At 59.1% G+C, this 23711-nt stretch overlaps 1 protein-coding gene across 6 annotated transcripts; it reads right to left on the reverse strand.

Annotated features, from left to right (window-relative positions):
• Positions 1–827: 827 nt before the first annotated feature.
• On the reverse strand, positions 828–23656 carry RAPGEF3 (Rap guanine nucleotide exchange factor 3). Of its 6 annotated transcripts, XM_067696309.1 has the most exons (29): positions 23417–23656; positions 21848–22060; positions 15831–15884; positions 15638–15744; positions 15309–15430; positions 14988–15156; positions 14292–14376; positions 13906–13966; positions 13719–13795; positions 13376–13522; positions 12713–12825; positions 12333–12421; positions 11950–12028; positions 11592–11742; positions 11431–11513; positions 10588–10627; positions 9932–9949; positions 8007–8088; positions 7575–7721; positions 5583–5698; positions 5008–5133; positions 4740–4921; positions 4405–4495; positions 4215–4265; positions 3195–3282; positions 2782–2846; positions 2265–2319; positions 2094–2165; positions 828–1248 (listed from the first exon to the last, which is right to left on the reverse strand). In XM_067696309.1, the coding sequence occupies exons 1-29, from the start codon at positions 23612–23614 to the stop codon at positions 1130–1132; spliced, it is 3000 nt and encodes a 999-aa protein (XP_067552410.1). In that variant the 5' UTR covers positions 23615–23656; the 3' UTR covers positions 828–1129. The 6 variants fall into 6 exon arrangements, with proteins under 6 accessions (XP_067552410.1, XP_067552409.1, XP_067552414.1 ...); XM_067696308.1 differs by lacking the exon at positions 9932–9949 and having other exon boundaries at positions 10570–10627; XM_067696313.1 differs by lacking the exons at positions 9932–9949; positions 23417–23656 and adding an exon at positions 22526–22872 and having other exon boundaries at positions 10570–10627.
• Positions 23657–23711: the final 55 nt, after the last annotated feature.

Here is a 23711-nt window from a genome sequence, read left to right on the forward strand (position 1 = left end):
GGGGTCAGACAGCGCACCTCCCCTGGCCAGGCTCAGAGCCACAGGGAGCAGAGAGGAGGGCAGCCCCACCTGGGGCTTCCTCACGTGAGTTCCCGTGGCAGGAGGGTCCTCACTGCCCATCACGGCAGCTGGCAGGGGAGAGGGGACTCCAAGCTGACAAGGCTTGCTGGCAGGAAATCTGACTCCTGGATGCCCTTAGGCCTCAGCAAGGGATGGGCTCCCCTCAGAAGCCTCGGCCTTAGCCTCTCCATCACCTCCGCCTCGCCTCGCCTCGCCTCGCCTCCCGGAGCACCACCCAGCAGGGCTGCAAGCATACGGGCAGGAAGTGGAGTGGGGAGGGGAGAGGAGGGAGGAGTGACCTCTCAGACCACTGTGGACAGCTGAGGGCCACTCCGGCCAGCCCCGTGCAGGGCTCCAGGCTCCTGCCGCTCTGGTGACCAAGGGGCTGAGGTCCAGCCACAGTCAGCCTTGGAGCCCTGCAGGTTCCCAGAGACCATCCCGGGCAGGGGGCAGGGCTCGGCCTTCCCTGCCACACCCCCCGGGGCTGGCCCGAGAACACAGCCTCTCTGTCCGCTTAGGGTAACAATAAGTCTCCTCAGGGACCACCACTCCCAGACAAACAGCCCCGACCACACCCAGCTGTTTATCGCACAGGCCGTGGAAAGAAAAGCAGCACGGCCCCCACCCTTCCCTGCCTCCCCACCTCCCCGGGCAGCGGGCCTGCCCCTGCCACCCACATGCCACACACATGCAGACGCTCGGTCCACTGCGGAAACACACCCCAGGGGCCCGGCGATGGCCGGTCAACAAAGCCGAGAGGCATGGAATCTGGAAAAGACCTGGTGCGGAGAGCTCTCTATTGAACACACAGAGGGAGCGCTCTGCTCTCCCACCCACTCCAGGGCTTCTCTGTCCCCCATTCCTTGGCCTTGGGCCCCGGCTCATTCCATTCCAAGGTCCTCCTTGGCCACCAGTCATCAAGGGGACGGCTGCCTCCATGCCGCCCACTCCAGGGCCTCAAGTTCAGTCCGCGGAGAGCCCCTGCCCGGCGCGGCCAGCCCGTGGGCCTCCTGGCCCGGCTCGCCCTGGCTCTCCCGGCGGCCAGTGCCTGCTCCAGCCCGGCCCCTCCTCACGGCTCCAGCTCCCGGGAGAGGCGGGACAGTTCCCGCTGGTTGTCGATGACCTTCAGCTGCTGGACGTAAGCCCAGGTGCTGGCTGGACTCCGGGTGCTCAGGGACTGCTCCGAGCCTAAGTGGGGGGAGGGGGGGAGGGGTGGTCGGCGGGGGGGCGCCGCGCACTTTGTAGAGCCCACCCCTCCTCCTCCAAGGAGCAAATCGGCCTCCCTGCCCTCCGCCACCGAGCCTGCCACTTCCCAGGGCCGATCTAGAAGACACCCCGCCCCCCTGCTGGGGCAGAATAGCATGGCGGTCAAGAGCACAGACTGGAGAAAACAGGCCCCCCAAATTGCATACAGTTTAATACCCCTTTTACTAAGCTCAAAAACAACTAAAACTAAAGAATATTTTGTTGTCATATATATATGAGGTATTTAAAAGATGTATATGTATGTGCGTGTGCATATATATTTTATCATACGTATATATAATAAACCTATTTTCCAAAACAAGAAAACGAGTAACTCAAAATTCAGGAGAGTGGCTCCCCTGGGCGGGAGGGGCACGAGGACAGGGGAGAGGGACACCACTAGGGAGATGGAAGCTATTGTCAATGTCCTCATGTTTGGCTTGGGTCCAGAGGTGCCCATTGTATTATCAGAATCTACATACATACATTAAAATAATGAGGACGGTGTGGTATGAACTGTGGATTACAGTGAATCCCATTTCATGCAACTGAAGGCCAATTAAAAGAACGCAGATCTGGAGTAAGAGTACCTGGGTCCCAGCTCTATCTAACCCTGTGGCTTCCACAGGCTTCTTCAAGGCTCCAGCCCATTCGCACATCTTCAAGTTAGGATAACATTCTACCTACCTCACAGAGGTGTTGTGAAGCGTCATCAGCATCACGTATGCACGTGCCTGTAAATGCCAGCCATGGCCAACTCGTCAACGCCCACCCCTGCCCGCACTTACACGTGGAAATCCTGGCCGCCTGGCTGTCCTCGTGCAGGTGGGAGACTCGGCTTCTAAGCGGTGACAGAGGCACTGGCGGGTGAGAGGGGGGAGTCAGCGAGACAGGACCAAGCCAGTGCCTTGAAGGGGACACCGGTCAGGGGCACCTACGCGGGGAACCCGCCCTCTCACCGTTGCTGTGGCTTCTGCAGTGGTGCAGCATCCTCGCAGCTCTGGCCATCATTCTCTGCGGGCCAAGCAAGGACGTGAGACCCAGTGTGAGGAATGGGACCCTGGTGTGGCCTGCGGGACAGCTGAAGTGCTCGTAGGAACTAGTGGCTGTAGGAGATGGGGTCCTGTCTGCTGTGCCCCAGCTCACCCAGAAACCCAGTGGGGACCAGGCATTGGGAAGAACAGAGGTCAGGGAGGGCTTAGACGGGAGGGGGCTCCGGTTGAAGAGCAAGATAGTTGAGGCTGTCACCCCAGCACTCCCCAGTGGAGACCAGACCCTCATGAGGGCATGCAATGGAGTAATGGCTATTTTAAAGGAAGAATTCATATTTATATTGTTGAGAACAACTTTAGACCATCTCCCTCCCCATCCCCAAGCCCTTGCAAGGCCATCGTCTTGCAAGACCCAGAGACCCTCAGCCACGTGCATAGCCTGCAGCCCATTCCAGTGTCAGGCACCCACTCTCCTCGGACTCACCATCTTCTCAAAGTTGATGAGATTCTCTACCAGCGTGTGATTTCCCTCATGGATGAAGGTCATGTCTGCAAAGAGATGGGCTTTGCTCATAGGTCCCCAAACTCCTTCCCCTTCCAGCAGCCAAGGAAAGGTGAGGGGTCAATAACAGGGGGGCTCGGGCCTGTCGGTCCCCCACATGGCCCTCTTCCTCCCCAACTAACCTCCTGGAGCGATTTCCTTGTATCTCTTAGGCCTCGTATCATCGGCCATCTAATGTCTGCATGTCTTAACTCTGCTCCTACCCTGTGAACTCCTAGTTCATCTTTGTGTCCCCCAGGGCATCAGCGCACTGGAATCACTCAGAGGGTCGGATGGACACACAGGGGCAGGAATGGATGGGATGGAGACAGGGAGGTGGATACTGGCCCTCTTACCTTTGAGAAGAAGGGGCATGAACGGGATGAGGGGAGGGGAGAGCTTGGTGAGGGCCAGACGGTACACACGGTGGTTCCATGAGGGGTCCTGAGAGGGAAGAAGCCACAGTGAGAGAGGGAAGGTCCCATACACCATAACCCACCACGTGCCTCAGCGCAACCAATGCCCACCGTCCCAAGGAGAGGCTGTGCACCCATCCCCTTGGAGCTCAGCTTCCTCTCGGCCCCAGATCTCACCAAGGCAGGCTCTGCGGAGGCGGGAGGGGCCTGGACCTGTGACTGCCAGTCTGCATGATGTGGCTTCCTGGCCTCTGATTAAACCCCAAGGACACGTCGTGGCCATTATCACAGGGGCCCTGAGGTTTCATGGAAAACTCTTTCTTTTCCGTCCCTGTTTCTACCTCTCTCTCTCTAGTGGGTAAATTCCTTTGAACCTCTTGAGCCCCAGGAGAAGTTTTTCCTCAAGCGTCTTAGAACCTTGCTGATGAAAGCACCCTGCACTAGCTCTCCCCTGAATACTGTCAAACCTTTCAAACCAGCCCCCCTAACAGCTCCTGGCAGTGGAGGGCTCGGCTCCTGAATTCTTTCCTCATCTTTTGGCCTGGGCTGGCACATGGGCTCCTTGAGTCTCCTGAGGGGCCACGGACAGGCCCCAGAACACCATGGGAGCTGAGGTCAGGACCTGCCTCCTGCGTCCTGAGGCAGGTCAGCTGGAATCCAGCGTCCCCCAGCGGTCCCCTGGCACCTCAGACCCCAGGGCCAGACACTGCCCTCATGCAGGACCTCATAGCCACAGCAAATGCCATCCCCCCAGCACACATACTGAGGGCTATAGCACACTATCCAATCACGCTAAACACCTGTTCCTCAGCCAGCACCCCAAACTCACAGGCCAAAGGGAACCAGGCCCTGACCCAGGGTAGACAAGGGGACCCAGAAGGAGACAAGGACTGGCAGAGAGGCTGCAAGGGAGCCAAGAATCGGGGTTTCTGGAGGGAGGAACCGGGGCCCAGCACTCACCAGCAGCCTCTCGAGGGCCGAGTAGAGCTTCCGGACTTTGTGGGGCAGCCTCTGTGAAGGAGAGGCAGGCGGGGCTGTCACTGCTCTGGGGTGGGAGCTCCATCCCCAAAAAGGACCCCCAGAACGGGCAGGGGCCTGACTCAGGACCGAGGTGGGAAGGCCCTGGCCTGCCCTGGCAGATGGTACTCACCTCCCAGGTCTGGGCCAGGCGGCTGATGGCCGAGTTGCTGAGGCCAAACATGATGGCAAAGAAGGAATTGAGATTCTTTTGCTCCTTGAGGCTGTGAACAGAAGACCCAGAGACCCTCAGCCACGTGCAAAGCCCCGCACCCATACAGCAGCCGGCCTGGGGTCCAGCGCCCTGTGGGCACTGGGGCCGGACGGGGTGGGGAGGCGGAGGCTCCAGGGGACCCAGGGAAGCATGGGGCTGGCAGATTTGGCAACACCCTGCCCATGGATCGGGCATTTAAGTAAAGGCAGCCTCAGGACTCCGCCCACCCAGCGCACCCAGCCCACAGCGCTCACTGGGCAGCCAGCTTGATGAACTTCCGGAGCAGCTGGGCCCGCAGGCCGGGCACAGGGCAGAGACACAGCTCCGTGGCCACCCAGTACTGCAGCTCATTGAAGCGGCGCATGAAGCGCTCCAGGTTGGCGGTGGTGACGTCCCGCAGGGGCTGGGGGCCCAGCACGTAGTGGATCAGCTCCACCTGGGCGGGGACAGCATGAGCGGTCAGCGCGTGGCAGGCGGGGAGCCCACATCGCCAGCCCCCTCCCCTCCGCTCTGCCCCTGCACCTGGTGGATGCTGTTGAAGAGGCTCCAGTCGTGGTCCGTCAGCTGGCCCGCTAGGTCCTTGGTGCTCACCAGGTCCAGCCCCTCTGCAGAGCCCACGGTGGGCCCCAGCTGCTCGGGGTGTGGGGTCTGCAGGGGGGAGAGTGCTCAGGGGGGCTGCCTGGGGAATCCGGGGGAAAGGTGCAGGGTGGGAGGAGCCTCTGTGCCCAGGGTCGGAGGAATGTCAGGGAGGGCAGGGGCTGGAGGGGCATCTGATGGAAGGGCTTCCCAAGGAGGCATGTCCCAGACAGCTCCCCGACGCTGGGACCCCTCCTTGTAGGGTGCCTGTTCTCTGGGGAACCCCTGATGAGGCAGGTCTCCCTCTTCCCCCTTGAGAGCTCCCAACCAGTTCTCCCCTCCCACATCCTGGGGACTTTCCCCATTGGCTGAGGCCAACTCCTTCCTCTTCCTCCTTAAGGCCCAGCAGCAGTCAGAGCCAGCCCTCCCCGTCTTCTCCATGTGACCCTCTCCTAGCACCCACTCCTACCACCCGCAAAACTCCGCTCCTCCCCAGGCCCTGGCGCCCTGCCTGTCCCTACCAGCTTGTGCACTTCCTGAGGGTTGACAACAAAGAGCCGCTCGTTGAGTCCCAGGGATGTGGCCACACCGTGGGCATCTGGCTGTAGGCCAACAGTGTCTGCAAAGAGAGCAGAGGCTGTGCCGGGTGGGGACAGAGAGGGCGGCCAGCAAGCAACCGGAGGCAGGGTGGAGACCCCATTCAGGAGGCTGGAAGGTCTCTTCTCCCCGTAGCAGGGTTGGAGCCCTGGGCAGGTGCTCTAAATACACAGGTGCGCATGCCCACGCATCCACACACACAGGGTAGCACGGCCCAAGGACGATGAAAGGGGAGGCTTAGTGAGACGGGCTGACGCTAGGCAACGCTGGAGTCTCAGTGAGCCTCGGCTTCCTCCTTTGTCGAACGGAGACACTAAGATTTTCCCTGACTACTCACAAGTCAAATGAAATCATTGATATAAATATAACTAGTGGCTATAAATACACGATACATATACAGGCCTTTTGAGAACTGGGAAAGGCCCTGCAGAAATCTTTGTGCAGATTTTCATCAGCTCTTGTGGACTGAGACTGGGTTTTTAGTCATGTCTGAGTCCCCAGTCCCTAGACCATCAGCCTCCAAATTAAGGCACACAAGACCATCCACGTGTCCAGGAAAAAACCGTAGCTCTTTCACTTTATTGGTTTTTCTCACCTGTTTTGCACTTCTATTTTGTGTGTTGTGTTATGATCATGTAACATTAGGGTAGGAATATATGTATATGACTTACAAGGAAATATACACATATTATGGAGTTTGTAATAAAATATTGAGGCACGTAGGGTATCAATAAACACTGGCTTAGGACAACTGCAACTTGCCAGGTAGCCACCAGAGGGCAGTGCTTCCCAGAGCAGCACACAGGCACAGGTGACCTCATCCTCTCTCCCCACTTCCTGAAGGAAGGAGGCTTTGCCAGTGTCCCTGCCATTCCTTGCCATTATTCTCAGCTGCCTACCCTGGGCTCCAGCTGTCAGACCTGGGCTGTGTCCTTCATGGACAACAGTGGTTTTTAATGTCCCAAGTTCTCCAAAGGCAGGTCTTAATAATCCTCATGTTGCCGTATTCCGAGCACCAGCTTTATGCTGGGTCCCGTGCTAACGGCTTTAAACACAGTAGCTTATTTAATAGCCACAGCAGTCCTATGTGATAGGTACAGTTACAGTGCTCATTCGACAGACGAGGAAACCGAAGTTCACAGAGGTTAAACGACTCGCCCAGGATCACACAGCCAGTAAGCAGTGGGTCTGGGATTCCAGCTCAGATCTGGGAGTCCACTGTCTAGGCTCTTAACCGTCAAGCTGCTCTATCTTACCTGCCATGGTACCTCTACCTCCTAACACACTGCTGGCCCACAGCTGACCCTCAAAGATGACTACAGACTAAATGAGCAACTACCCGAATTCAAAGGCTCTCGACGATGCTCTCGCTGTGTGAGCTTGGGAAAATCACTGAACCCCTTTGAGCTTAAGTTTCCTTGTCTGAAAATAGGATCAAAATACCTATCTCATAAGATTGCTATTAGAGTTCAATAAATATGTAAGCATGATAATGACGTAGCAGTAGCTACGTAATAACAGATAATAACGTAGTGCTGACTATGGGTCAGACCGCATTCTAAACACTTTTATAGATGAGCTCATTTATCCTCACAATTCCTCTATGAAGCAGGCACTCTTTTCATCCCCATTTTACAGATGATGAAACAGAGCCCAGAGAGATTAAGCATCCTGCCCAGGGACAGAGAGAAGGGAGCCAAAGGGCAGAAGTCAAATGTGGGCAACAGGCCCCAGAGTTCATGCTCTTCACCACATGCAAAGCACTTTGAAGAGATGTAAGAAACCTCCCAATAAATGCCAACCATCACTAACGTGATAAAGATAATAGAGATGATGATAATCTTAATTCGGGGGATGGGCACGGCTCTGAGGGGGTCCCCTCCCTTAGGGCCACCCTACCCAGAGACACAACTCACCGCCCGCAGAGTTCACCTTCACCAGCACCTGCCCCTTAGTCCAGCCGTCCTCCTGGGCCAACGCCGCCATCACCTCTCTCACTGAGGCCGTCACAGGCAGCTGCAGGGTCAGCACCGAGTGGTCCGGCCGGCAGATGTCATAGGGGACTGGAGAGGAAGGCTGGCTGAGCTGTGGGGGGGGGGGGCTGCTTCGTCTCCCCACCCCAGGAGGGAGAGGGCAGCGACTGCAGCGGAGGGAGGGTCCCGAGCAGGCGGGCAAGGGCACTACGGAGTAGCTTGGGTGGGTGGGAGGCCCTGAGCCAAGGAGAGGGGGAGCCTGGAACACAGACCCCGAGGAGCGTGGCATGCCATCCTCGGCCAGGCGCCCCAAGGTCAAGGGTGATGACAGTAGGGTTCGAGCTATGAACTGGTTGGCTTGGACAGACCACCAACCTTTGTCCCCGACTCGGATGGCACAGTTGCTGCTGGGGAGAGGTTCATCCTGGCTGGGGAGCCAAACAGGCATGTTCCGGGCCTGAGAGGGAGAGAAAGTAAGGCCGGGAGGACACAGGAGAGCATGCAGGGACGGGGAGGGGCCTCTGTCACCAGGAGCATGGCACCCGCGGGGCACGCACACCACCCTGGGGCTCTGCTTGGCCCATGAATCTGGGCCAGGTAAGGCGCTGGGGACTGAGGCTCCTGGAGGAGACAGAGCAAAGTCTGTGCCCCTCTACGTGTGTGTTACCCCCTCTACCAGATGGGTCTAGAATTGCTCTAATACGAACACACCTCAGCTGTTGATCTCGGTTTTTTCCTCCTTCAGCTACCATTTGCTATTTGCTACATGCCAGGCTAAGTACAGGCATCTTTTAACTATCTAAATAGTCACAAAAGCCCTTTGACAAAATATTATTATCCTCATTTTATAGATGAGATCAGTGAGGCTCAGAGAGGTTAAGTAACATACCCAAAGAAACACAGCTGCTAAGTGGCCCAGCTGGAATCCTAACCCGCCACCTGCGCCCCCCCACACACACACCCCGCTCTTGTCCACCAGCACTCAACTGTGTCAGCTGCCCCGTCACCCCACAGCCCTTCCTCCATGGCCCCACCACAGTGGGCTGCTGGGGAGCCCCCGCTGGCCAGAGGCCTCCCTCACACAGCTCCTCTGCACACCGACCACTCTTTCTAACTCTTGTACTGACTCTCTACCTGCTCTGAAGGTGGCAGATCAGGTTCGGACCTTGGTTCATGGCTCTTCCCTGGATTTCCAGATCTCTGCGCTCCCCTCCGAGCTCCCCCCAGCCTCACGCACCCTCCCACTCCACCCCACCCCCGCAGATGGAAGACTCTTAAAACCATACCACTGAGCACTGAATGTTCTTCCAGGCCCTGGTCTCAAATGCCTCCCGGATCCTCCCGCGTCTGTGCTCCATCACCCCAAACTCAACACACCCCTCGGATCCCTCATCCCACCTGCCAGGCTACTCTTCCGCCATTCCCCTGGGCTCATGGTTCCTGCTGCCCAGCCCCCGCTTCCCCACGGCATGTCTCTAGTCCTGGGGTCTCCGTGTGCCCCCCTCCCCAGCCCAGGCCAACCTCAGGGTCCACCAGCCCGTGTGTTGCCTCACTCTTTATCTACTAAAACGGCCCAGCTATTCTCCGCCAGCCTCACCTCTCGAGCGCCTCCCTCTCTACCACTGCCATCTGCCTGACAAGAGCCCGATTAAGCTTCCTATCACGGCTCCCACCGTCACTGTCTGCTGGATAGCGCAGTCTCCTCAGCTGACCTATGCAATACGCAAATCTCATCTTGTCAGTCCTCGGCTCAGACACCTTCAACGGCTCACGCTGCTCTGGGGTCAAAGGCCAGGCCCCTTACCGGGGCCCACAGTGCGGGGGGGGGCACCTGCTCTGGCCCCTGCCCACCTCCCCCCTCTCCTCCAGGCCCAGCGGTCGCTTCTCCCTGACCCTGACCCGGAGTCAGCCCTCCCCTTCCCGTCTCCAGAGACCCCTGTCTTCGCCCTTATACAGCATGAGATTGCCCTGCAGCCCCGTCCCTCGCTTCGCTGCAAGCCCCTCGAGGCCAGCGTGGCTCCCCCCGCCCCCTACGGCATCCTCGGCACCTAACGCAGTGCCCGCCGGCCGTTCCCTGAGTGGCAACCACAGGCTGGGGAGACAGAGGTCAAGGCCCTTCACGCGGGCATTCCAGTGGGACATGACAGACACCAACAGACAATAAGCAAGTACACAAACAAAGAAAACAATTCCACTGGGATAATGCTTTGAGGAAAACCATAGAGGACACCTTGGAGGGGAGCCGGTGGGAGAGGGGCCAGCAGGTAAGGGCAGGAGACTGAGGAGGGGCTGAACTTCACCTTTAGCCGAAAAGGAGCCTGCGAGGAGGAGGGGGGAGCAGGATGAGGTGGGAGAAGCAGCTGGGCGCTGCAGGCCCAGGTGAGGCATCTAGGTGTTATTCCCAATGCATGAGCCCCCAGCCAGCCCCAACTTAGCTGCCCAGCCCCTTCCGCCCCATCCCTCAAATCTCGCGCCCATCACGGCTCTTCCTCCTGCTTCCCCCCGCCCCGCCTGCTGCTGGGAATGGCACTGGGATCTCGGCCTGCCTTCCTCTGGGCTCCCTGCACTGGCCCCCAGGAACCCCTGGGCTTCCGAGGCTACCCCCAGGCACCACCCCTCACCTCCCAGGTGGGAACTGCTAACTGGCTCTAACTGTGAGCATGAATCACCTCCCAGATGGAATAACAGCCCCCTGGCGGGGGGGGGGGGGGCGGGGGGAACAGTGACCTTAGACCTCTGTGCCTCCCTGCAGGGCCTGGCCCCAGCGCCACATGCAGCCTGAGCTCCATGAACACCTATCCCAGACCCAAGGATGTGCCTGGGGCCGACAGGGGACGGGGGGCTGCCCACGCAGAGCCCCTTGGGTAGGGGCTGAAGGAGGGGCCCGGCGGTCCCTGGAGGAGTGGGGACAGCTGGGGCCCCGCAGAAGCGAGAGGACCTCATTCGGGGCAGACACCTTCATCTGCGGAGATGCGTTCCCACAGCCATTTTCCAACCTGTGGAGCAAGAGAGGAGCGAGGTGAGAGTGGCGGGCAGGGCCCCCTGCAGGCGGGATGACATGGGGTCAGGAGCAGAGAGGACGACACGGGCTCTGGATTCTACCTGCCCTCACCAGAGGCTCAGAGGTTTGCAGATTTGGTGAGGATCAAAGATTCGGTGAGACAGGCAAGACTTGAAATCCAGCCCCTGGATCCTGGGATTTTCCCAGGCCAGCAAGGGAGGGAAAGAGAGCTCAAGGGAGAAAGGGACGCGGTGTCCGGGCAGGCAGCCTGCACAGGAGCTCTCCCTGGACCTCAGCCGCCCCCATGGGATGCCTGGGAGGGCGGGAAGGTCTCGGAAGGCGAGGTAAACGCTAGGAAATTGACCGGGCTGGCCGGCAGAAGCTGGCACCACGGGTGCTTGGCAATAATTAGGAGGCAGTGAGCACAGCAGGTGTGCTGGGGCTAGAAGGATGGCCCACGAATGACTGTGGCTGCGTGAGCATACGGAGGAGCACGTGATGGGAGGGCGAGTAGCAAGGGGACTGGTAAGAACACTAACAAGTCTAGACAAGTGAGCACAGCACACCCTGAGCTGCACTCTTCAGGTGCAGTGAGGGGTAGGTATTCTCCCAGTTTTACAGACAAGAGCTGAAGCCCTAGGGGGTGGGGGGGCAGTGAGGGTAATGGGCTCAGGGCGGCATAGCTACAGTGGTGCAGCCTGGACTGAAGCCACGTGCTTGGCCCCAGAGGCAGTGCTCTCCATCCCCGCTGCGCCGCCCGTCCCCCAGGTGACGAGTTAACCTGAGCCAAAGCATCACCTGTGGTGTCGCCGCCTCTCTGGCCACTGCTCCCGCAGCAGGTTGCAAAGCCGGGCATCCCTGCTCACCAGGTCTGACAGTTTCTGGGAGGAGCCAAAGTTCGCTGAGACTCCACATCCACCCTGGGCAGCCCGGTCCAGCCCTGCCTCACGCCCAGGTACCTGGAGGAAGCTGGTGGCCACAGGGTCGGTGTGGAGCATGGGGCCGTACAGGGCCACCCACTGGCTGACCAGCCGCAGGATCTGTTGTCTCTTGTTGCAGATGTAGGTGCTGCACTCCTGCTCGCTGCCTCCCACGGGCTCCGCGTGGAAAGTGGGCACCCGTCAAGGGAACCACAACATCTAACCAGACCACCCACCACACCTTGGGCAAGGGAGGGGCAGGACGCCCAGAGCCCATATGCACAAGCTGGGCCTGGCACGATGCTGGTACTTCGGGGGGTTCGGCACAGCCACGATACGAGGGATTCCTTCTCCCCACTCCACACGCCATCCTAATCCCCTGGGGCCGGAAGGATATTGGTGCAGGAGGGCAGCGCAAAGCTGGGCAGTGGGCATGAAGACACCGTGGGTCAGGAGGAAGTCGCTGAGGAATGTCTCTGTAGGGCAGGGACAGGGGACAGGTGGGGGCTTCAGCGGTCACGTCTACTGAGCACAAGTATATGCACAGCTGGAGCATCCCTTTCCCCAATCCCACCACGGGCAAGGGACCAGCGATGCCCAGTCCCTGTCACCGCGCTTCCCACCCAAACCAAGAACACAGGAATGCAAACTTCCCGTCAACTGACCAAATGGACCAAACTAGCACCCGATGAGGTCAGACGGCAGGGTGCCTGGCCCTCTCCCATGCTGTGCTGACCACCCAATGAGTCAGAGAGCAGTCAGGGTGTCTCCTGCCCCTACCTGTTGGGTCATGAGCACTGGAATCAGGCCGCATGGCCTCCAACAGAAGTTCTAGGATCTTCTCCGGGGTGCCAGACATCACTATATACCTAGCAGAAGCAGCCAGTCCATAGCACTTATGCCACGACTCCCCTTCCCACAGCCGGGACAGACATCAATAATCAATCATATCACTCATCCCTATTTGCCAGCCCTCTCTCACCTTGGGGTGGAGGGGGGACCAACTCAGGGGATGCCTCTTAGTCCCTGGAAGCCTCTCCACCCCCAGGTGGCCAGAGGGCAGGGGTATGACACGGGGAAGGGAGTAAAGCCTGGGAAATGGAAGGAGAGGAGGTGGGCAAGAGAGGTGGTATGGAAAGGGAGCATGGTGGGTATGTTACCGGTTCCTGCCTGGGGTTGGGGGACGAGAAGGGCCAGTGCCCTGAGAGGTTCTCTCCAGCACCAACACCACTTTGCCATGTTCTTCCAGCCTCATGGTCTTTGCTTCCACATCCTGGAGAACAAGCCAACACCCAGTGCTCAACATACACCATGACTCCTTTCCCCACCCTACAGCTTCTCCCTCTCCCTCCCCCATTCCAAACGCTGAACCCCACAAGGCTCCCACAGGGACCCTCAGCCCTTCTCCCACTCCATTCAGTGCCCATGACCTTGGTTTTAACCCCCACTCCCACCCCTGCCCATCACCCAGCCTGAGCCCTTCCTCCACCCCATCCCTCCCAGGGCTCCCTCCGTGGATCCCACGCTCCATTATGCTGCATCCCCTTGCACCCTAGACCCCCACCCCTCTGTAAGCCCAGCCCCCTGGTCTGCCACCCGAGCCAGGGTCCCCAGGGCTCGCTGGCCCTCCTCAGCACGCTCTGCACCTCCTCACACACGCAGGGCTGGGCTGCCACCTGCAGCCAGCGCCCCGAGCTTCTCCACCCGCGACCTCTCCTTGACCCCTAAAGGCTCTCTCTGGTCTTTACTCTTCGCCCCACACCACTTCTCCAGAGACGTGTCCCTGCCACGTCCCCTGCCCTCCCCACCCCCAGCAATGGCACCTTGATGATACGGTTGAAGTCCTGCTTGTCCACGCGAAGAAAATGGCAGTTGTCCTCTCGCAGGATGATGGTGGCTGCCCGGGGTGCGTCGTTCACCAGAGCCAGCTGTCCAAAGTCGTCTCCCTCGTGCACTGTGGTCACCAGGCCCTGCAGCCAGGCCTGAGTCACAGCCCAACCCCGCCGCCCAGCCCTCGCCGGGACAGACCCATGGCGGACAGAGCCACCAAGGCAGGAGGAGACCCGGGAGATCGGCAGCCTTGGGTCTATTAAAGGCACTACCCGTGAGGTCAAGGACCAGAGAGCAGTTACACCCCAGGGGGCTGGGCAGGGAGGGAAGACTCACCTTGCCGTGGGTCACCACATTGACAGATCCCTTCCAGATGATGTACCAGGAGGTGCCCTTGTCCCCCTGGCTGAACACTGAGAGAAGCACAGATCAGATATGCCCCCGGGGACCCATCACTTCTTCCCTGTGGCCTCCGCCCATGTCCAGGTCCCTGGTGCCCAGCCTCCCATCCCGTCTGACTTACACACGGTCCCTGCCTTGCTGTGTGGTTCAAAGAGCAGAACTGCCGCTAATTCCCGCTTCACCTGGGGGTGGGGAGAGGAGGGTCAATGAGGTGAGTTCAGGGGAAGAGGGAGCATGTGAGGCGGTTAGGTCCAAAGCCACAAGTGCTCAGGGGACAGAGATGTAGTTAGGTCAGGTGACCTGGGATTCAGCGGGAGACAAAGCAAGGGGAAGAAATGGGCAAAGAGAGGCAGAAGGGCTTACAGATAAGGATGCTGGGGGCAAGAAATTAGACTGAGGTTTCCCAGTCACAGGCAGAAGGGGAGGGGAATGTCTTCTGGCCCAGCAGCGGTCACAGGGAAGGGAGGTTTGGGGGTGGGGAGGGCAGGGCTGGGTCGGGGGACTGACCGAGTTGGAGAGGTGGGCCACGGCCTTGATGTGCAGCAGCTCCTCAAAGATGAGGTCCAGCTCCTCGTCTGTGCGCTGACCGGGGCTGCGGGCACAGGAAGGCGGGGAAGAAGTGATGAGCTGTGGGCCCAAGGCCAAGAGCGGGAAGCCACCACGTCCACCCAGCTTGGGCCTGGGCCAGCCGGTGCCCCAGCAGTAGCTGTTTATCAATAGTGGGCCAGTCTTTACCGGGAGCACACTGTGTGCCAGACACTGGGCCATGCGCTTTACACGCATTACCTCATTCCACCCTCACGACAACCCCATGACGTTGGTATTGTTATCCTTTGACAGAAGAGGAAGCCGGCATGGAGAGGCCCAAGGTCACCGAGCTAGTAGCCAGTGGAACTGGAATTTGAACGCAGACCTGCCGGCGGATTCCAAAGCCCTCCGTCTCTCTGCATTGCAGAGTGGGCAGCGTCTCCGGAGGCCACGTGTCCCACGGCCTCAGTTACAGAGGAAGGACCATGTTCAGAGGGGGAAGGAGGGCTCGAGATCACACAGCAAGTCCATGGCGGAATGCAGACCAGAGCTCAGGCCTCTGGTCCAGCCAGGGTCCCTTCCCTCCACAAAAAGTAAGGGACCACCCCCTCAGAGGGGAAACCGAAACTACCGAGTCCGAGAGCAGGGCTGCGAGATGCAAGGCGCCCGACTTACGGCTTTCGAAGCGCCACCGTGAGCAGGGCGTCAGGCCCCCGCTGGGAGAGCAGGGCCAGAGCCTCAACGAGCTCCTCCTCCAGCTCGTGGAGGCCTGCAGGCTCCGGCTCCGGCCCGGGGAAACGGTAGAATTGGGTATCTCGATCCTGGAAGGCCCAGTCGTGTTTCACTGGGGGGCAGAGGCCCAGGCGTGGGGGAGGAGAGGAAATTGAGGCCACGTGGGTGTGAGGCCCCCTGCTGCAATGCCCACCAGCAATGCCCACCAGTGCCTGCTCCCCAGGACTGCCCAGCCCCCGGCACCCACCCAGGGCTAGGGCTCACCATGACAGAGGGCACCTTCATCCAGCAGCACCTGGCAGATTCCCACGGCTTGGCTCCGGGAATGGACCCCCAGCCCCAGGGCCAAGATCCCATCCACCAGTTCCCGGCCAGAGCAGCATTGCCTGGGAGGTGAAGGGGCCAGGGAAGAAGAAGGAGTCTCAAATGGCAGGACGGGAGAGGCGAGAGGGAAGAACACTCCATCTGAAAGGCACCTGGGTCTAGAAGCAGGGCTGGGCCCAGGTGCCTGGACAGAGTGAAAGGGAAAGAAAACAGGGGGTGGGGAGGGTTTGGAGGGCGTGCGCGAGGAGGTAGCCAAGGCCACCACTCACCGGTGGAGTCGGAGGTGGTACTTCCGGTCTCGGATGAGGTTGGGGCAGGTGGCCAGGAGATGCCGATGCAGCTGCCTCCCCGCCCTCAGCACCCGCTCCGTGGAGGCCTAGGGGCAGGGAGAGGCACAGCTGGCTCAGGCCCTGAAGCCCTTGCTGTGCTCCGCCTCCCAGCTCCACCCCTCGTGGCTTGTACCTGCTCGAGGCTCACGCTGAAATCCAGGGACTCCTCGCTGTTGGCGAGTGGCGTCTGAGGGCGGCGGGAGGGTTTGAGTATTAGTGCTAGGCCTTTAAACCAGCTGTCAGATGCCCACCCCCGTCAGTCCCAGCCCCTGCCCAGTCCCCGACTCCAGGCGTCCACTTAGCTACTCTTTCAACAAATACTCACTGAGCACCCCCCATATGCCAGGCGTCTGCCTCATGCCCGCCCTGCTGCCCTATCCCCAGACCCTTGTCTTGCTTCCTGACTCCAGCGGTACATCCCCACAGATGAGATTCCAGTTCTGCTTACTCAGGGCCCAGGTGTGCCCAGGCTCCCAGGTAAACTGCACCGTGTAGGGAAGGGGCACAGTGGAGCTGGGGGGAGCATGAGGACGTGAGATAAGAAGGCCAGGGAGAGGCCAGAAAGTGAGCAGCTCGGGAGGCCTGGCGTCCCAGGGCTTCCTGCCAGGCCAGGGTCAGTCCCCAGTCACAGGGCCGTGGGCGAAACTCCTGCCCTCCGTGGGCCTCGGTGCAGACTGGTAGTTAAAAATACAAACCCTGGAGCCGACTCCTGGATTCAAATCCCTGCTCCTCTGTTTACTAGCAGTGTGACCCTGAATATATGATTTAACCTCTCCCTGCCTATAAATCTATAAAACATTCCTAACAACAATTCAGGCTTTAGGAAGGATTATGTGAGTTAATAGAGATCACATGTTTAAAGCACTGCCTGACATATACATGTAATTGTATATACATGTTAGTTATTATTACTGATCTGTGAAGCTGGAAGGCCCCTTTCCTCTCCAAGATGCTGTCGCTGCTAGCTCATAAATAACCCTGTAACAGTGAGTCAGTCTTGCTAGCACACAGGACAGCTCTGGAAGACGGGGTTTACGTACAAATCATTGGAGAACGAGGTTTCCCTGCCCTTGGCATCAACTGGGCATCCAGGACTCCTGGGCCTGTGTGCCCTGGGATGTCGGCCATGAAAGCCTCCCATGCCCCTCTTTTCCTGCCACCTGAGGACTGGAATTTGTGGGCATCTCTGGACAGGATGCCCTACCCTCTATGAGCCATCCCAAAGGCAGGCACTTGAAGTTTACAAAGTATGTCTACCTCCATGATTTCATCTGATCTCATATAGAATAGGATCAGGTGGGAAGTAGGCAGAGCAGGTATTGTCTATCCCCCCTGACTTAGGAAGAAACAAAAGTCTAGAGATGAAGTGCGCTTGTAACTCAGACACAGCCGCACAGTCACGGATAAACTCAAGTTCCTACCAGAAGTGCTCACATTCTTGGTCCCACTCCACCCACCACACCTGCCTGTTTCCTCTCCCGTCCCACTTCTCTCTGCTGCTTTCCCATCCGCATACAGGGCCTGAAGAGGACCTGGCTGGGGAGCTAGGGTACGACCAGGCCTGGGGCCACAGTCCCCTCCCCTGGTCCCAGCATCCTCCCACCGTGTGCCAGGCAGAGGCCTGAGGTCTGGCGCGCGTAGGTGCCTGGCCCAACGCCGGGCGGAAGTCGCTAGGTGTCCCATAGGTATCCCTGACCTGGTCATGGGGCCCATCCTGGTGCCAGACATAGCCCTGGAGACTTACTGACAGGAAACGAGGAGGGGGAAGGGCAGGAGTTCTACCCAGCCAGCCCCCTGTGTTGGAACAAACAGTACCGAGTGCTAATGACTTGTTGTTGTAGCTGTCAGAGTGCCCAGGTGGCCCCAGTCCCTGCCCCAAGTCCCTTCGGTGCCCACGACCCAGGCTCCCGCGCACACACACTCCCTTCCTGGTATTATTGTGACCCCGCAGGGCACATCAGGAGGGGAGGTGCCTGGTCACGTGGCCAGGCTGGTCAAGACTCAGATCTCAGATCCTCAGGCCTTGCTTAAAGCACTTCCTGTCCTGCCCCAGGGGATGTGCACGGAGGCTGGAGGCTCGGAAGCTGGGGGCTCTGGCCCATCAGAGCTGAGGAAGGCATCCTTCTCATTTTGCGAGGAAAGCAGGAGCCCAGAGGGATGAAGCAACTTGCCCAGAGTCACACAACCGCTTAGAAATTTAAGATCCCACTGCATAACCCTACCAACGCTGACCCTGAAGTAGGTGTTTGTCTCCTATTTCACAGCTAGAGAAAAGGAGGCTCAGAGGTTACGTAACCTGCCCCGTGAGCCGGTAAACAGGAGCACCAGGATTCACGCTGTGCCTCTCCGACTCCAAAGCCCACGTCCTTAGCGACCAAGCCCTACCATATCCCATGGTGCCTCCACGGCCCTGTGCTTCCCCCACCGTGTGCCATGAAAGCAGAGATGATAGACGTGAATGCCTCCCTCAGGAATGTTCCACGGGCAAGGAAGTTTGGAAAATACTGGGTTAGACCAAGTTCCATAGCCCCTCTGGACCCCTGCCATGTTCCCAGCATCGGGTTGGAGGCGCTATTCCAGAGCAGCAGGTGTGTGGGCTCCGGAGCCAGGCACCTGGGTTCAAATCTTGGTTCCCCATTACCAGCTGGCTGTGTGACCTTGGGCTGCTTATAAATGTCTCTGTGCTTCAGCGTTCTGTAACATGGGGTTGATGATAACAGCACCTGTCCCACGGGGTAATTCTGAGGATCCGATGAGTTCATAACATGAAGCATTCGAAGCCGCGCCTGCTCTGTAGTAACTGCTTAGTCAGTGTTAAGTACCTTGATGTAACATTATTATTTCATGCTGGGCACCTGTCATCTGGACACAGTGCAAGAAATGTTGTACTTCCGCTGACCCTGTCCCTGATCTGATAACCCTGAGTGTCAGCTTAGAGGGTTCTCAGCTGGAAAGCAGCGGCTGGTACGGCAGGGGCGAAGGCCCTCACCCACCGCCTCCTCTCATGTCTGGACAGGAAGGACTCAGGGTGCAAGAGGAGGTCCCAGCTAGCTTCCCTGGCATCAGCACCATGGCCTGCCCCACCCCCGTCACTGAGGGTCAGAGTCGCGCTGGAGGGGCAGGCACAGAGCCAGAAAGCCATGTTGGGACCCGTCAGACCAGTTCCCTTAGGCCACAGCTAGGGTCTCAGGCCAGGGCTGTGTACGATGGGACTGGGAAAGGATGCATGAGTGGGGGTGATGTTTTGGGGTGTCGGTGTTACCATCCGCAGCAATAGAAAGTCCACTACGAGCTTGAACTCTGCAGCCAGATCGCCTAGGACCAAAACCCAGCTTTGTCCCTTAGCAGCTGTGTAACCCTAGACCTGTCACTTAGCCTCTCTGTGCTTCTGCTTTCGCATCTATAAAATGAGACGATGGCATTAGTAGCTATCTCACAGGGCTGCTGTGAGATTATCTGGTATGACAAAGTAAAGCTCATAATAGTGCCTGGGATATAAATACTACACAACGATTAGCTACTACCATGATTTGGACAGGTTGGATGAAAGCATGTTTTCTGAGTTAGAGAATAGAGCCACGTCCCCCAAATAAGGCACTCAAAGAGAAGCATCCCAGGCTTCTCTGAGCTGGTAGGACCCACCAGAGGTCATCCTGATCTCGCCCCTGCCTCTAGACAGATTGGTCCCTCTGTAGGCTCCCGGACATCAGACAAGATCTCATCTCCCCGTCATGTTTTCCAAAGGACACGTCCTTCCATCCCATTCCAGCATCAGCTTTGCCGTGGTTGGTAAGTCCTTTCTGTATCTAACCCCAGGCCCTCCTGCTGTAACCTGCTTTCATTTTCTCTTGTCCTGGTCTAGTAGGAACAGAAAGTGCTCTCTTCAGACCTCAGGAGGTTGATGGGTTTCCCCCTTGATTTTCTAAGAGGGGGGCATGGCCTGAATAACTCCCAGCACTGCCCTCCTGGGACTCTGGGTTCCACCTCCTTTCAACATCCACCCTTCACCCTGTGTGTGCACGCTCCCTGCCGGGTACTTGTTCCCTCATATGAGCCCCTCCTCGGCCAAAGGCATCATCCAGAGAAGAGAGGTAGAGCTCACAGGTACCCAGAGTCTCTTAAACACAGACGCCGTATGCTAACACATATATATGGAATCTAAGAAAAAAAAAAAAAAAAAGGTCATGAAGAACCTAGGGGTAAGATGGGAATAAAGACATAGGCCTACTGGAGCGTGGACTTGAGGATATGGGGAGGGGGAAGGGTAAGCTGTGACAAAGTGAGAGAGTGGCATGGACATACATACACTACCAAACGTAAAATCGATAGCTAGTGGGAAGCAGCCGCATAGCACAGGGAGATCAGCTCGATGCTTTGTGACCACCTAGAGGGGTGGGATAGGGAGGGTGGGAGGGAGGGAGACGCAAGGGGGAAGAGATATGGGAACATATGTATATGTATAACTGATTCACTTTGTTATAAAGCAGAAACTAACACACCATTGTAAAGCAATGATACTCCAATAAAGATGTTAAAAAAAAAAAAACACACAGACACAACGGGCTGAAACCACCTCTGCCCCCCCACTCCCCAGAGATGGTCCTCAGGAGAGGATGTGTCCTGTCTCTAGCCCTGAAAATCTAAGTTCCCTCTAATCACCAACACCCACACATACCTGGCAGGGGAGGGGCTTTGCTTCTGTGCCTCTGACCCCATTTTTTACTCCACTAACCCTCACCCTCACTCTTCCAGCCTCCCCATGCATACCAGCCCTTCAATTCTGGGGGACTGGGGGAGACAGGAGACAGCCTGGTGGCCTCCTCCACCCCCTCCCAGACGTTGGGTCCCAGGGGATCCTCCAGTGACCTCATTGTCCTGGCACCTGACCTTCCCCCCACTCCCCACCTTGCCTCTACAAGCTGGGAAGGGGACAGGAAATGCACAAGTAATTATAGCCTGAGAGGGAAGGAGGGAGGGAGGGTTCCAGCCCACTGGCTCCAAGCAGTAGCTACTGCCAGTGACCTGGGGGGTGAGGGGGGGCAGACAGTGAAGCCCAGAGGGAACCCAGCTCCCCTGCCCCCTCCAGAGCGTCATCTGGAACAGGACCCAGGCCCATGAGGCCCCTTGTCAGGAGGACCCAGGGAGGGAGGAGTTGGGGGAGAGCTGGGGACTGACACCTAGATTCTCCTCCCGATTCCCATTGCAAGGAGAACCCCATCACCTTGGTGGGCTTCAGTTTTCTCAACCCAGCTTCATATTTTGGTAAATATAAATGGTGGTTGGGTGAGGTAGGAGGAAGGAGGCAGAAAGTGGTGGTCATTCTACTCAGAGGAATTTGCTGATAAGAGAGGAGCTCTCCCAAGCCCTGCTTTCTCTCCGCCCCTTTGCCCAAGTACTCTCCCCGCACTCACCTCCACCCAGGCTGGGCACAGGTAATAGACACAGCGAATCTCAGGTGAAGAACCTATTAAGTCTGGGTGGTTGGGGAGAGCTTCTCTGTGATTTGGATCCTGCAACCTTTATCCTGCCCCCCCAGCCCCCCCCACATCCTTCCCCCACACCCTTTCTCTCTCCTTCATTCTTGCAGCTCCAGAGAGATTCTTCACCGGCAAAGGGAGCTCCGTTCATCTCAGAGCCTCCAAACTTCTCAGAATTCTCCCCTGAGCCTCTCAAAGCCAGATGCCAAGCAATGTTCACATGACCACCTCACCCCGAAATCCAAAAGCAGACTCGATGCAGTACAGCCCTCACTAAAGGAGAATGTTGTCACGGCGATGTTTAAAAAACAGTAACCAAGCTTACCTCTTGACCCCCACTTGACCTGGTCCCCAGCATTTCATACATGCCTCCCACCACCACCTGGAGGACACGCAAGCACCTAACTCTAGGCACACAGAGGTGACAACTACATGACAAATCCCTGTACCCCTCCCCTCATGCCTGAATGGGGGAACTTGGGCACCACATGCACACGCAGTGCAGCTGTGTGAGCCACCCACACACTGCAGCCAAGCTGCCTGACCCACTGTCCACCCCAGCTGTCCCCCTCATGCCCCCAGAGCGAGTTGGGCCCCCGGAAGCATGCCCGTTCTTCCGGTCAGGGCCCCCTCCAGCCCTGGTGCCTGGCCCGGGCAGGGGGTGGGCACTCACCCAGCGAAGCCCCTGGATGCAGCTGGGGCGCTGGTGCTCAAGCAGCAGCTGGTAGGAGCAGCTCCGGGACCGGTGCATCCTCCTCAGCACCATGTTGAGCAGCGTCCCCTCCGGCACCACGTCCGGGAGCCCTCCCACCGGCGGGGCTCCCAGAACTGAGCTGTCCTCCACAGCCAGGCCCATCTGCCAGCGGCTTTCACCTGGCCAGCTCACCTGTGACAGGAGGAGGAAGGCAGACAGCCATGAGGCCGGGCCTGGGGCAGCTGGACCAAGGCACAACTGCCCCAGGCAGAACCACTTCCCTAGAGTCCTCTGGACTGGTCAGGCGGAGGTGCTGCATCCCTGCCAGGAGCCGGGGGAGGGACAGGAAGACCTTCACTGGGGCCTGCCGGTCTGGCGCACTTAGGGGTCTCCAGCTGGCGCACCAGAGATCAGGTCCTTCTTCCCGGTCTTCTGGGGAATTCTGCCCCACTCCACCGCCCATGGCCCTGCAGGGATCTCCACCGACTCCCGGTATGGGACTACGGACTCTGGATGCCCCAGAAATGCAGCTTCAGCTCAAACCATTCGTTTCTCCACCTCCCTCACCCCTGACCAAGCCTCTCTCTCCCACCCCAACTCCCCGACCGTGCCAGCTTCCTCTCCGGCTCCTCCTCCCCCTAACCCCACCTTACCCACCTTCATATTCTTCCTCGAGCTCGCACAGCCGTGCAGCCTCTAGCAAAAGGCGGGGGCTGACGGGAGACCCCCCCGCCCCCCTTCCCCCCGCCAACAGCGAGCCCCTGCTGTAAGTCCCAGGCGAAGTGAGCAGGCCAATTCCTGGCTGGACCCGCTGCCAGGGCAGCCCGAGCCAGGCTGGGTTGAGAGGCTCCTCTTGGGTGGGGCGAAAGCTGGGGACTTGAGGGGCGGTGTTCCCCCACCCCCAGCGACAAGGAGCCCCGAGCCTCCCCTCCGTCCCAGACGAAAGAGCCAGCTGGCACCGGGCGCTGAAGCGAGGCTGCAGCTGGCACTGGTCCGGGCGGGAGCTGTCACACCCCCTGCGCGGCCCGCCCTCTTCCCTTCCCGGGAAGGACCGGGAGGGCGGGGAGGACGCGCCAGGCTTTACAGTAGGGAAGGGGGCGGGGGCGGGGGCGGGCACGGGCGAGGGGCGGAGTCTCGAGCCCAGGGTGAGCCGAGCCGGCGGGAGCCCGGGTCCCGAGAAACCCTGGCGGGCCGGAGCGCCCTTGGGTTGCGAGCCGGGGCCGCGGCGGCGGGGGTGTCAGGCTAGGGGCTGCGGGCCGCTACACCGGCCGCCACGTGGCCGGGAGGAGAAATGCAAACAAGGAAACCGGGGGAAGGGGGAAGGGGGTGAGTCATTGCGGCCCCACCCGGGAGGGAAATCCGGGCTGGGGCCGCTTCCCGACCGGCCGGGGGCCTCCTGCCTCCTGTTTCGGTTCAGGGTCTCGAACAGGCCGGGGGAGGGATGGGGCCGTTTTCCCGCAGGGAATCCCGCTGCCGAGCCTCCCACTGCCGCGCTTCTATGCACACACCCCGTCCGCCCCCTTCTCCCCGCCCTACACACACACACACCCGCCGCGGGTGGGGACACTGAGGCTGGAGAGGCAGGACGGCGTTCGGGGACTGTGGGCGCTGGAGGTGGGGCTGAGATCCCAGAGGAGCTGGGCTAGAAGGCCACGCCCCCGGCGGGTGAAGGTCGAGCTCGGGATTCCGGAGTCCTAGGCGGGCTCTGTGTGGAAAGCCATCGCCTCCCTGGGCCTCAGTTCCCATCGCCGCGCTGCTGGCCCAGCGCCCCCTCTTCGCTCCACTCCTGCTTCTGAGTCCGCGGAGAGACAGTGGCTCCGGGACAGCAGCTCCCCCAGCGCCG

Source organism: Pseudorca crassidens, chromosome 11 (assembly GCF_039906515.1).
Source record: "Pseudorca crassidens isolate mPseCra1 chromosome 11, mPseCra1.hap1, whole genome shotgun sequence".
NCBI lineage: Eukaryota > Metazoa > Chordata > Mammalia > Artiodactyla > Delphinidae > Pseudorca > Pseudorca crassidens.